This window comes from Nanorana parkeri, unplaced genomic scaffold, assembly GCF_000935625.1.
Source record: "Nanorana parkeri isolate BGI_ZX_2015 unplaced genomic scaffold, ASM93562v1 scaffold90, whole genome shotgun sequence".
Taxonomy (NCBI): Eukaryota; Metazoa; Chordata; class Amphibia; order Anura; family Dicroglossidae; genus Nanorana; species Nanorana parkeri.
In genome coordinates this window covers 1,921,642-1,936,788 of record NW_017306358.1, presented here as the reverse complement: position 1 = coordinate 1,936,788, position 15,147 = coordinate 1,921,642, and the positions used below count along the sequence as shown (strand labels likewise).

Sequence of the window (15,147 nt, the reverse complement as noted above, 5' to 3'; positions counted from 1 at the left end):
TTCGAACTGCTCAAAAACTCCGAAGTGTGAACCAGGGCTTAGAATGTGCTAGGGTTACAGAAGGGATTTCCCCACAAAGGATGTGGACAAGTAAAAAATTAACAGGAGATCAAACCCTGCCTGGCAGGTCCATTCAAGTATTAGTTAAATCTGTATTACAGAGACTGACTATCAATGAAGAAAGTATGTGCAATCAAGTATTTATTCCATTTTACTCTAAATGTCTCTAACATGTTGTTTAACTCATTCCTGTTTGGGTATTCATCAGCAATAGGTAAAATGTGGCCCCTTGTCAGGCATGAAAGAAAAGGTTGGTGAATAGTACTTGTACTACAGAAGTGAGGATAATAGGCGCAAGGTCCCTTCTTCTATTAAATCAGCCGCAAGATACTTGCTATAATAATGCAAGGTTGCCCTGCTGGATTCTGCATTTTTTTTTTTTTTTTTTTTTTTTTTTTTTTTTTTTATCTGAAGAAAGGCTAATATTCTGGATGAAAAGTTCTAATCAAAAAGTGTGCACACTTGTCAGTTAGCACTGCACGAGTGAATACATTTCCCGGAACACAAATTTATTTTGAAGTGTACACATGTAAACATAGTTTTATTTCATAATGTAAAAAATAAAATATAGCATACCAATGAGTTAGTCTGTCTTTGCCCTGATGTTATGCGATTCAGCTTTGAGTTTTCCTTGTGAATGTCAAGACTCACAAATGAGTGGGACTTTTTCACTGGAAACATTCCATCACTACCTTTAAAATAAACATAATAAATTAATATGCACTGATTTTTATAAAAAAAAAAAAAAAAAAGCCTACCAAAATGTAGGAGACACATACAAGCCTAAACAATTTAAGTAGTGTCAGCAAAATCTCCTCATCTGGTGGAAAGTAAAAGATTAGGAAATAAGCAGGCTTCCATTGCTTAGCTCACTTTATGAACATGCAAGTTGCTCAGCTGGCATGCTGGCCCTCTGTAACCGAGAACAAGGAAGAGAAGATATGTATTTTCTGTGACTTTCATTTGCTGCATACTTGTTCTGGGTCAGTGACTCAGAAAAGTAAAAGCCAGACAGTCAAAAAAAATATAGCACTAGAAATGGCACTGTCCATATTCCTCGCATGACAGGTGTACTTGTCTATTGACTGGTAAAAATAAACCTGTATTCAGAAAAGCAATTCTGTGCAGTGTGTAGAAACCCACAGTAGTCAATAAAATAAGAAAACAAAATCTGCACATCTGTACTACTATTGTAAGAAAATAAAACTGAATATGCCTGACATTATTGCCTAGGATATCAAAATACATCCATGTACAGTAGCAAAATTAATAAAAATATTCATATAAATGCATATTGTGGATGTATGTTCTTCACAATGCATCCACAATTAATTCTCAAATCTAATGGTCAATGACACCTGTGATACTGCAGAATGTGTCTGGGGCTAGCTCAACATGGCTTTCTATGCTAGCCATGCATTAAGCAAAGGAATGCTCAAATATAAGAATGCAAACAAAATATAATTTGCTTTACCATTGAGAGGAAATAGAAAAAGGAGGTACCCCCCAATCAGTCAATTACAGAAACATAAAAATGCAGTATGCAAAGTGGCTAAAATATATATTAAACTATTTCTAATAACTCACCTTCACTGTCTACATCATCACTGCAGGTAAAAACATCTTCAAAACCATCATGAGGCAATGAATCATCACATTTATCAAGCAAGTCATCCACAGAACTCGAATCTGAAGATGGGCAGCCATAATAGCGTAAAACCCTCCGCGCTAAAACTGGCCCCAAGTCTGAAAGCAAAATTTGACAAATACATTTGTGAATAATTTTTAATTTAGCATACTTTAAAGATCACCTGTACATAAAGTACCTTTCTTGCCAAACATAATCTGTGCATTACCAAGCCCTCCGCCCCAGTATTTGCATTTCACAGTGTTTTATTTTGGGGTTTTTACCATTCCCTAGGAGAAACCCTGTTCTTTGCCCTTGTGACATCATCACAGGGGCCGCAGTGAACTTCACTGTGCCAGAATTCAAGAGTGTCCCTTCCTGCAGAAGCAGGTAACCCCATTGTACTACATGTCCTGGGCTGACTGGCATTGAGGTGGGGAGAGCAGTTAACAGCAGTGACTATGCGGATAAAACTCTGCTACACACAGAGACTGCGTACTTTAACCACTAGGTGACCGGGGTGTTTATACCACCTTCCTGTCCAGGCCATTTTTCAGTATTCAGCGCTGTGGTACTTCGACTTTTTTTTTAAACTATATAATGAAAAAAGTACAGAAAATTTTGAAAAAAAAAAAACCTGTTCTCCCTACGTTATGTTATAAAACATTTATCGTTACCTAATTTTTTGGTAAAATATAAAAGACGGCGTCACGTCGGGTAAATAGACACCAAACATGTCAAGCTTTAAAATTGCGGGCACCCGCCACATCGCAAAAAACTACCACACTCAAAATTGACCACAGCAGACGCTTTAAAAGCTTTTACCGCTCATCAGTTTAGTGTTATCAGTGATTGACGGCCCTAGAATTATTGTTCTCACTGTAACATGTGCGGCGCAATGGATGTAATAGTCGTTTTCACATGTAGGCAGACTCGACGCATTTTTAAGTGTGCATGTTGGGCGGGGGACTTTAATTTTTTTATTGCTTTGATATGTGACTTTTAATATTTTTTTTACTTTAATTTTTTTAAACCTTTTTTTTTTCCACTGAACTTTATTGCTATCACATAGGGAGCAAACAAGCTCAATTTGTGATAGCCAATTTGCAGTGACAGGTCCTCTTTATGCAGACATCATGGGTCTTTAAGAGCCCTAATGTCACCTTGGGACCCCCAGAGAAGCTGATGAAGCAGAGATCGGCTTCATCAGCTTTTCTCCGGTTTCTGTACCGGAGAGTGACAGAGGAATGCAGGCAGTGATGTAATACACATCACTGCCTGCATTCCGAAGAGGTGGAGGAGATCAAAACGGAGCTCGTGTACTGAGCTCCGTCCGCAGAGCTGCTGTGCCTGTCCCAGGCTCACACTGGGCACAGCGGAGCTTGGGATCGGCAGCAGCGGCGGGCGGGGGCGCACACCTGCACGCATATTACAAGCGATCGGGCGTCTCTACGCCCAAACGCTTGTATGAAACAGCCATCGCTGGCTGTTTACATTCAAAGCCGATTTCCCACTAAAGACGCCCACCCGCTCTCAAGAAGCCGCTGTCCGGCTGTTTAATTACAACAGCCGGACAGCAGGTGGTTAAAATTCACCCTAGGCCACACCCCCAGCTCTCAATGTTCTGCTATGACTCACCAGCAACAGCATAGGAACAAGGGCTGAGGCCACTGGCCAAAGTCAATGCTCTCAAACACCTACTGAAAGTCCCTAAAAAGGGCAAGCAGTCACAAGGATGGTTACAAGAAGGGTTACAAAGCAAATTTACACTCATCCTCATAGTTAGAGCCGACGGGTGACAATGAAACTTCCTCTCCAATCCTCCAGCGCTGACTGGAGAAACAGACGGGGGAGGGGCGGGCACAGCTGGCTCTGCCTTTAGATTGACAGCGGGCTCTGCCTATCAGCCAGTTGGGTGGATCTCAACAGTATTTTCAGAATATAGCAGGAAATAGTCTGCTATATACCGAGCTTTGGGTCATGGGAGGAGGTTAATATATGTCCTCCCGTGACCCTAAAGAGAACTATGGGATAAAAAGAGTTACCCCATAGTTACATAGTATTTGAGGTTGAATAAATACATAAGTCCATCAAGTCCAACCTATTGTGTGTATGCATTTATGTTTGAGCAGGTGTGTGCATGTGTATTAGTCTATGTGTGATTTTGCTCTTAGGCGTACCTATACCCCTGTATATTATGGTCTCCGAGGAACTTGTCCAGGAGTTTCTTGAATGATTCCACTTCCTGCGGCAGCGAGTTCCAGACCTTAACCGCTCTGACTGTGAAGAACCGCTCTGACTGTGAAGAACCCCTTGCGCCCTGTGTGTTGAAATTTTTTTACACCAATTTTTGGTTGTGCCCTCTGGTCTTTGTTACGTAGCTAACCGTAAACAGTTTGTTAATAATGTTGCTGTCACCCTTGAATAGTTTATACAAGAAGATCATGTCCCCTTAATCTCCTAACCTCCAAAGAGAACATATTTAATTTTAACAACCTTGTTTCATAGTTCAGGTACTCGAACCCCTTAATAAGTTTGGTTGCCCTCTCCTGGACTTTTTCCAGCTCAAGGACATCCTTTCTGAATATTGGTGACCAAAACTGGACCGCATACTCCAGATGTGGCCGAACCAGTGATCTATAAAGTGGCAAAATTATAGACTTGTCCCTGCAATACATTCCCTTCTTAATGCAAGACAGGACTCTGCTTGCTTTGTTTACAGCAGCCTGGCACTGCAAGCTGTTCTTCAATCTGCGGTCTAGAATGACCCCCAAATCCTTCTCCTTTTCGACTTCCTTAGTGGCACACCCATAAGTGTATAGTCCACTTGCCTATATTTAACTCCATGGTGCATTACCTTACATTTATCGGCATTGAACTTCAACTGCCATACAGTTGCCCATTCCCCGATTTTCTCCAGGTCCTCCTGTAATGTTACAATGTCTGAATCCGTGTCTATTACCCTCCCGATTTTCGTATCATCAGCAAACACTGAGACATGGCTATTCACTGGCATTTCACCAAGTAATCCTCAATAAGTTTTACACACTATGCATGTCAGACTAACTGGTCTGTAGTTCCCCGGTTGGCATTTTAACCCTTTTTTGAATATAGGTACCACATTAGCCCTTCGCCAGTCGCTTGACACTCTACCAGCCATTACGGATTCCTTAAACATGAGGAACAATGGTCTCGTTATCTCCTTGTTGAGTTCCTTGAGTAACTTGGGATGTAGATTTTCAAGTCCCAATGCTTTATTTGCATTTAGTAGTATAAGCCTATGTTGTATCCCAGTTTCAGTCAACCACTCAGGTTTATTTCTTGTTAAATTGTGTTTTATCATGTACATTAAACCCGTCTGTTTCCTCGGTGGATACCGACGAGAAGAAAGTATTTTAGCGCCTCGGCACTCTCCCTGTCGTTTGTGAGTAACGACCCATTTATGTCCTTTATTGGGCCTATCTGTTCCTTTTTACTGTTTATGTACTGATAAAAAAATGTTGGGGTTCTTTTTACTAACTTCGGCGATATATTTCTCACAATCAAATTTTAGCTGCCCGGACTACCAGTTTACATCTTTTGTTACATTCTTTGTAGTTTTGGAATGCCAATACTGTCCCCTCCATTTTATACTTACTAAATGCTACTTTTTTTTCCTTAATGTGTTGTTTTACCGTTTTATTTAGCCATATTGGCTTTGTTTTTGATCTTTTACTTTTGTTAACCAGCGGTATACACCTGGTAATAGCTTTTTTTAATTTGTTCTTGAAAAAGTCCCACTTCTGGTCAAAGTTTAGCTTATCAAATAAGTTTTCCCATTCGATTTTACCCACTATGTTGCGTAGTTTATCAAAGTTGGCCTTCCTGAAGTTTAGGCTTCTCGTCCGCCCATCACCCTTCCCTTTATTGCACCCAATATTGAAAGCAATTACCTTGTGATCACAATTGCCCAGTGTCTCCCCGATTACAATATCCTCAATTAATTCTGTATTATTGCTGATGATCAGATCTAGAATGGCATTTTCCCTAGTCGGGACCTCAACCATCTGATCCATGATATTGTCTCGCAACATATTAAGAAAACGGGCAGCCTTTGCCGATTGGGAAGTTCCATTAGCCCAGTTTATGCTTGGGTAATTGAAGTCTCCCATCACCACATTACCGTTTCCCCGCTATTTCTATTTGGGATTGTAGGTGGGCCTCCTCCTCTTCCCCTATATTTGGAGGTTTATAACAGACACCCACAATAAGTTTACTGTTAGGGTTAGGTCTATCTAGTTCTAGCCATAACGATTCCGCATCATCCCCCACCAGCTGACGCAATATCGTCACGGATGTGCATAATGAGGTTATTTTTAGAATATATACATACCCCCCTTCTTGCCAGCCTGTCCCTCCTGAACAGGTTGTACCCTTCTATGTTAGTAGCCCAATCATGTGTGCAGTCTAACCATGTTTCTGCTATTCCTAATATATCGTAGTTCTCCTCGAGTAACATAACTTCAAGGTCTGTTATTTTATTTGCTAGACTTCTAGCATTGGTGAACATACATTTATTTTTTGTTCATTTACTGGTTAAACGTTTGTTTCCCTCTTGCTCCCCACTACTAATTTTAATTGTACCGGTTACGGTTGGTCCATTCCTACTTGGATCACCTTAGGCAATTAGATTTACTTTATTGACTACATTTAGTATGCTCTCTATATTGGCTTGATTTACTACTTTCACTACGTTGACTGGAGTTACCCCACTATCTAATCGCGTATTTGTTCCTTCTATGTTATCTTTCACGAGTGGTTGTTTAATATTAAATTTTTTGGTTTTTATTTTACCCTCCCCCATTATCTAGTTTAAAAGCTCCTAGTTCTCTTTAAGTTAATAAACGATTCAACTGCTGCATTATTTAAAAGTGACACTAGCAAAAAAAATCATGGGGGCACCATTTTACAAAATAAGTAGGGGTGCGGAAATATGAGGCTGCCGCCATTCAACATACATTCTGGACATCCTGATCCTCCTCACAGGCCGGTTCACATCTGGTTCCCAGACCCACATAAGTAAGTACATTATACATATATATTTATTGTTCCTGTCACCTTCCCTGATATGTTCGGTCCAGGCAGTCAGCTGACCTAGTTTTGCGCCCTCTTGTTGTTCTAACAAGGCTGGTTAGACCCCACAGAGCCCTGCTACCCTGGTGAGGCCCCCTCAAAGCTCTGGTGAGACCCCCCTCTGTATGTGCGTTATAATTAATCGAAATTAGTCAATTAATCGATTTAAAAAAAATTTGATTAATTGAACAGGAAAATTTTAATAATTACCAGCCTTAAAAATAAGGTTATTAAAATTTATAGTTTTCAAAAATAAAATTCCTAGTCAGCATTAACACCATCTTGGCGATTTCACATTTATTTACTTTAACCATTTAAGTTTTAGGTGCCTCTTTAAAACGACACCCAGACTGAGCGGCTCCTGTGGGTCCCATGGCTTCTGTCAGCATATATAATCTAAAAACATAAAAATAATCCCTACCAAAATTAATTTCCAGGTCACATGATATGTATACCATTTGCATATACTGAGTAAACACAATGTCATTGAAATTTTAAGCCATCACAAACCTGTGAAAGTTGTAGCTGTGCTAATTTGTGCCCTTGTCAAACTGACTTAACCTTTTTCTAATCGTCCACTAACAATTTACACAGTTTTCTTTCCCCTGCATGCATTGCAATGTAGTGTCAAAAGGATAATAAGCAAAAATGCATACATTTATTTTGAGCTTTACCATTCTGCTAAGATACATTAAAGTCAGGCTAATGTGACATCATTTTAGCAGCAGGCTTTGTTGATTATATACTGTGGTAAATGGGGGTGTACAAAATTACGTACACTGGGAAAAATTACAGGAAAATGCATTCTTTTCCTAAATGTTTTACCTGTAATTTGCCATCAACTCAGAAGGTGTAAATAATGTAAATACAATTCAGAACCAGGAGTAAACTCTGGTATTCAAAGCAGGAATCCAGCTAAAAATAAATAGCCCATTAAAAGAAAAAAAAAAAAAAAAAAACCATCTTTTGAAGAAATAATCATCTCAAAAAAACTACAGACTACTCCACAACTGCAAGGTTTAACTACTTTTTTTTCTCTAAGGGCCGGAATATAGAAGAAATACTTAATTCTCGGCCGTGCAGCAGTCAGCGCTTCCCCTCTCTCCCCCCACGGCATCTTCACATCAAATAGTGACTGGATTGCATTAAACGCGATGACGTCAACAGGGCTTAGACCCCTGGAGCCTAAGGAAAAAGAGGCTGCGGGGAGCAGTCTATCAGCCAGGTGGGACTGAGGATCATGTTTTTTTTTTGTTTTATTTAAGCCCCTAGACCAAAACCAGCATTTAACCCTTGCAGTGCAGGGGTTGCTCTTCTGCCAGGGTTAACATTTTAAATTCCTGGAATTCCGCTTTAAAATTTAGAGATTTTCCCTGTAGTACTTTTTTTTGCCACTAGATTGAACCCAAATAAAAAAAAAAAACCCAATAAAAAAAAAAAAAAAAAAAAAACCATCTTTTGCAGAAATAATCATCTCAAAAAAACTACAGACTACTCCACAACTGCAAGGTTTAACTACTTTTTTTTCTCTAAGGGCCGGAATATAGAAGAAATACTTAATTCTCGGCCGTGCAGCAGTCAGCGCTTCCCCTCTCTCCCCCCACGGCATCTTCACATCAAATAGTGACTGGATTGCATTAAACGCGATGACGTCAACAGGGCTTAGACCCCTGGAGCCTAAGGAAAAAGAGGCTGCGGGGAGCAGTCTATCAGCCAGGTGGGACTGAGGATCATGTTTTTTTTTTGTTTTATTTAAGCCCCTAGACCAAAACCAGCATTTAACCCTTGCAGTGCAGGGGTTGCTCTTCTGCCAGGGTTAACATTTTAAATTCCTGGAATTCCGCTTTAAAATTTAGAGATTTTCCCTGTAGTACTTTTTTTTGCCACTAGATGTCCTCTAGATGCCCAGTATCACTCAACCCACTTCCCACTTTGCCAAGTACATGCTGATTTGGACCCACCCCAGGCAGTGACTGAGAGTGAAAGGAGATTGAGCACAGCGATGAGCTCATCTCTACGTCATTCTGCTTTTAGCAAGAGGCTGATACTAGCTAAAATTTAGGCACATGCAATGTTTGAATTTAAAAATCCTTTCTTAAAAAAAGGTGTATTAATCATTGGAGAGCTTTATTAATTAATGTTGTTTTTTATCTGCCTAGATTTTAGCTTAAAAAAATACAAATCAAATATTCATATAGTAAATGTAAGTACTAGTGAATTGTTTTGCATGCATTCCAAATCTAGAACTATATTTTCTACAACATTTTGAAACCCAACAGCAAACTAACACTTACACATGTTTAAAAGAAAACTGTTATAATAGAAATATGGAGGTTGTTGCTGACGACCTCCTAAAAATATAGTTGCTTGGCTTTTATTGCTTATTCCTGGCTTCAAAAATGTGTAAACTACAGACTCCGAACGAGTTACAGATAAAAGGTATAATAACAATCCTGACAATATTGTCGGGATTCGTCCAGGCTGCAGCACAGCTCTGCATTTTGGGTCACAGGAGGACATTAGCTTCCTTTAAGGTCACAGGAGGAAATATACTATGGCAAAGAAAATGTTGGGCCATACCGTATTTTTCAGTCTATAAGACGCCCCCATGTATAGGACGCCCCCCACTTTTCTTACTCAAAATTCAGAAATCAATATTTTCCATGCTTTTTTGCACAACTGATTACATCCAGTTAAAATTTTGCAGAGTAAGACAGGCGCTTAATGGTACCGGTATTTACCAACATTTTTATGGGCTCCCTGTTGCATCTGGGCACTGGCTACACGCTCTCCGCAGCATCAGCTGACATCTGGTACATAAGGCTCATGATTGGAGGAAACCTGTTAGCTTGTCTCTGCAATCGGAAGTTTCACTTGTGAGGCTAGTTTGCAGAGGTATCGGCAGTTTCGCAACCGCGATTCTCCTCTCGGCCCCCCGTGTATAAGACGCCCCTACATTTTTAGGTAAATATTTTTAAGAAAAAGTATAGTCTTATGCACGGAAAAATACAGTAGTTTTCTTTTAAATTACAGCAGTGATGTTAAAATCAAAAGCAATAAATGCAGGCTGCAATACTGAGAATGAAGAATCTATAAAAGTATCAAGGAATCGACTGTGGGACTGAGCCATATCCATGACCACCCAATGCCAAGTGCCCTTTAAGCAGAAGTCCAACTCCATAAAATACTTAGGTGTTATTCAATGCCTGTCCAACCTATGTTTACTAAATTCATTGAATTACTTAAAACTACTGACTAATAGAGAATACTTGTGACCTATCCAAGCTGAATGGCAGGAATTGTAACGATCAGACCCCACAGGTCTGTAGAGTGGAGGATCACAGCTGCAGAGATAGCAATAGTAATAGTAATGGTAATAATCAATCAGCAATCTTGAGCTAAAGTTAGGTTGCGGTTTTATTAAAGGGAGCAATTCGTGGTTTGTTGGGGTGAAAGAAGGCAACCGTCAATGCTTGGATGCAATGGATAACATTCCACACTGTTAATCTGCAGGCATATGTGAGGTAACAGTCTGTAAGACAGGGTACTTGCTATTTCAGTGGAGAGGGTTGACTGGAGCGACGTTGGTGCCCTCCTGTGGTTCCTGAGAGGAATTGCAGTCCAGGCTTTAATTGTGTAATCCTAATGCTGGGTATGGAGAGCTGCAGATGGAGCCAGGTTTGAGAGGAGAGGCAGGAGATCACTTGTGGCTGTGAGAATGGCGGTTTTGGTGGGGCTCTGACCGGCCCAATAATGGCAGTGATGTTCAGTGCTAGGCGACGGGGAACTTGCCTGGCGTCTTCACACTTGCTAGAACGCCAGACAAGTGTCTCCGTCGGCTTTAACTAGGGAGAGGAGTCTCGTGACATCACGGGTGACGTCACGAAGCTCCGACGGCAATGCGAGCCGTGCTGAGAGAAGGATCAGGTGAGTCAGTTACAGGAATTGGTCTTCGGTTGCAATAACACTGTGAAAATAGATTAACCCACTTCTTATAATTTGTAACATGATCCTCATTACCCCCTTCCCAAAGTCTTCTTTCATCTCAGATGACTCACAATTCACTTTACTGTCTAAACAAGAAACCTCAGCTTAGCTACAAGTTTCTTTTGAAATCTAAAATTGTGGAAGGGAGGTGTCTCCCAGACTCAGAACCTTACAACAAAGCTGCCCCCATCGGTCAAGTTGCGGATTTGTTTTAATACTGATCCGACAAACGTACAACACAATTAGAATTTGATCTATGCTCAATAGAGTTTAGGCCACTCCTAGGGCCTAGGGGGATCCACCTAGGGCTGCAACAACTAATCGATTATTGAAAAAGTTGTCAACTTTTTCAATCATCGATTAATCGGCCTCTGATTAGTTGGCCCTGTTCACGGCTCCACACAAGCTGCGCGCCGCACCTCCTCCACACCTCACGCTCGCCGCTGCCAGACCCGCCCACCCACATCCACACCCTCCTCCCCGCCTCACGCTCACCGCCCTCAAACATCCACGATCGGCACAGGGACGCGGGGAGAAGGAGGAGCAGGTGTGGGGGTGGATGACAGCCACCGATAGACAGGCCTGATTAAGAAGCAAGTTGCTGGAAGACTGCTCAGGTAAGCCTGCACTTTCCCACACATGGTGCTCTATAATGTAAATAATTTCTGCATTCATTGCTGTATAATTTTACACTTTTCATTTCACTATATTGCACACCACACTTTTTCTTTTTTTATTTCCACTGTTCCAAGCTTGCTCCTGTGATGGACTACAATCTCAATACAAACTAGTAGTCCCATCACTGGAGCCATTTTTTAAAATGTATTTTATTTTTTATCTGATTAACCAATTAATCGAACGTAATAATCGACTAACTAATCGATTTTGAAAATAATCGTTAGCTGCAGCTCTAGATCCACCCCCTCAGGGACCCAGTGTGCAAAACCTTTCCCCATTTATGTTTAGCCCCCTTGACAACCTGGGATCACTTTGCAATACCCAAGACACTCTCGTGTAAACTTCTGGGGGAAGATCCCATTATGTATATGATAAGGTGGGAGGGATACCTCATAAGTCATTGCTCAAACGAGGACTACAGGAAAGGTCCCATAACCATCCAATTACACCATTAGAATCAAGCTGAATCTATCCATCAACAAAACTATTGCTGGCAATGCTCCAATGCACTAGGCAACTATCTTCACATATGGTGGGGTTGGCATAAAATACTCTCATTTTGTATAATATTGATATTTTGCCCTCCACTCGTATTATGGCCCTTTTTGTTGGGCTCTCTTTTTAGAATTCCTTAACCCCTTCGTGACGGGAGACGTACACTGTACATCCCGCCACAAAGTGCCTATATGACTGGCCACGTACACTGTACGTGAAGAGTTATTTAGGGCTCTGTAATGCCAGTAACCGCTGATTTTCAGCGGTTACCAATCATTAATGAATATCTCAGTATTGAGGCATTCATTAATGAAATAGTTAAGCTTTTGTAAAAGAATGAAGCCGTAACATACAAATACGGGAGCGCTAAATAGCAATCCCGTATTTGACAGCTGAAGATAGCAGAGAGGTAGCAGAGTGGGTCACCTCTCCGCTATTCGTTTTGACATTTGACAGCTCGATAGACCGGCCGAAGTTCATGATACATTTCAGGCAAAGAGATGCATTGTAATATCACTGTGCCTGAAATGTATCACTTCTGATCATCTGAGCATGATCAAAAACCTTTAGTGAGATCTGATTATGACATGCTGTCAGGATCAGTCTCTAAGGTTATTATTAGCTGTTCTTAAAGTGACATTAAACCCTCAGATTTTTTAACATAAAACAATACTGTAATGTGTGCCTTACTGTAATCCATGGTTGTTTCCCTTCTCTTTGCTGCTCTTCCTTTTAAATCTGTATCGGTTCTCATGCTGGGCAGAATTTCTGTTTTGCAGCAGACTGCCTTGTCTCTGAAATGGATACACGGTGTCAGTGTGAAGGTTCACAACCTGAGCCAGCACTACAGGAAGAGGCTGCAAAGGGAAGTTCTCCCCCAGCATGAGAAGAGATACAGATTTACAAGGAAGAGCAGCAAAGAGAAGGGAAACTACCATGGATTACAGTAAGGCACACATGACCTCTGGAAGCCATATTGTATTGGGCAGTTATGATGTTGAATTATCATATGTATAACATGTTTAACATACTTCACTAGTGATATAAATGCACATGTATGCAATTGGATGCAATTTTTATATTTGATTTACTTGCGGCGGCCATATTGATTTTGGGCTCGGGCCAGTTTCTACAACCGTGGTAGAACAGGTAGCTCTGGGCATATGTGCAAAGTTTTGAGTTATTCTGATAAATGGTTTCAGAGTTTAAGTTGTTTGCCGAATACTGTACAATCCAAAATGGCTGCCAAACCATGCGGTCACATGACTTGTAATAAACATATATGACTGCAGAACTCAGCTTATCCTCACCTAGAAATTTGTATATCTGTAGCCTTAGCGGTTATGAAAAAACAGATGTTTGAAAACTGTCAAAAATAGGTTTGTGTAAACCAAGATGGCCGCCAGAGCATGCGACCTATGACCTTAATGTTGACAAAGATTAAACACTGCACTTTTCTCTACCATTGGGCCAAATTTGATGAGTATTTACATAACGGTCTGGCAATAATTCGCATTTGAAAAAAAGAGCATCAAAATAATAGCAATATTTGTCGAATTTGACACAATTCAATATGGCCGCTGAACCATGTGACCAATTGACTTGTAATGTTCAGTTGTGAATGCAGATCATATCATGACTATACACATCAATTTGCAGATCTGTAGCGTTATCAGTTTCTGAGAAATGGATGTTTGAATATGGAGCTGAATTTAATTACCTAAAACAAGATGGCTGCCAGGTAATGTGACCTATGACCTTTATGTTGCAAAATTTTAGGCATAGTATAGAGCTGTACCATTGGGCCAAGTTGCATCAGTTTGTGAGTGACAGTGCGCTCATAACAGGCTTTTGAAAACAATAACAACATCTAAACATGATTGGCTTGCAGCGACCATTTTGATTTTAGGATCAGGCCAGTTTCTACAACCGTGGTAGAAGAGGTCGCCCTGGACATATGTGCAAAGCTTGGAGTTATTCTGATAAATGGTTTCAGACTTTAAGTTGTTGGCAGAATATTGCACAATCCAAAATGGCGGCCAAACCATGTGACCAATAGAGCTATAATGAGCACATGTGGCAACAGAGCAAAGCATAAGCTCACAGAGCAAGTTGTACATCAGTAGCTTTAGCGGTTCTGGAGATGCAGGTTTCTGAATAGTTCACAAAAATCGTCACAAAAACCAAGATGGCTGCCACATCATGTGACCTATGACCTTTATATTATAATAGGCTCTGCAGAGCACAGGGCTACACCACTGTGCAAAGTTTCATGAGTTTTTGACTTAGAGCTCTTGTTACAGGCATTTGAATAAAGCGGCGGAATAATAATAATAATAAAAATAATAATAATCAGCACAATAACAAGAGGTGTCCTTGCAACTTTGTTGCTTGGCCACCTAATAATAAATAATAATAATCTGAACAGATTGTTGGAAGCTAAAGGGCACCACCAAATCAGAGCACATTCTACACAGATACAATAGGTGTCCTTGCAACTCGTTCCTTGGCCACCTAATAAATAATAATCTGAACAGATACAATAGGTGTCCTTGCAACTCCGTTGCTTGGCCACCTAATAATAAATAATAATAATCTAAACAGATACAATAGGTGTCCTTGCAACTTCGTTGCTTGGCCACCTAAATATATTTCTTATATACATGCTGGTTAGGAGGAGGGTTATATGGTGGCTGGCTTCCAATTTGTATCTGTTGTCAGTGTCCGAACCTCCTGTAGGGGGCAATATAACCCAACTGTATTTTAATAAACAATAATTGTTTTCCATTTGTTCACCTAATTTCCTTACCTTGTTCCTATTTCTGTATAATATTTCCATAATCACAAAGTGTATGGACGTATATAAGAAAACATACCTTGTTTCTCTTCTTGATCTACAGAAGTCTGTTTGAGGGTTGGTTGTTTTTCTAAGAACAGTGGGTGAAGCCATGAAGGTTCAATTTTTCCCATATGGAAACCTCCAAGGCAAATGCTGTTATTGGCCAAATCTAAGCCAAGCTTTTTTAGCAATAAGCTTATATTTTCATTATTGCAATTTTTAATACTGATCTGCAGGGCTGTCTGTGCATCCTGCTCACGGACTCCATGATTTAACAATAGTTCCACCAGTTTAGGATTGGTGCCCTTTTCACAAGCCTAGTGAGACAAAAACATTTTTTAAAAGTCTG

At 40.4% G+C, this 15,147-nt stretch overlaps 1 protein-coding gene across 1 annotated transcript in view; it reads right to left on the bottom strand.

Moving 5' to 3' along the window:
• Positions 1 to 15,147, bottom strand: part of LRRK2 (leucine rich repeat kinase 2) — a 149,608-nt gene that overhangs the window by 85,628 nt on the left and 48,833 nt on the right. The window contains exons 21-23 of the mRNA XM_018552518.1: positions 14,836 to 15,115; positions 1,648 to 1,806; positions 637 to 752 (exon numbers count right to left, since the gene is read on the bottom strand). Of these exons, the coding sequence (XP_018408020.1) occupies positions 637 to 752; positions 1,648 to 1,806; positions 14,836 to 15,115 (555 nt within the window). The remainder of the gene's footprint in view (positions 1 to 636; positions 753 to 1,647; positions 1,807 to 14,835; positions 15,116 to 15,147) is intronic.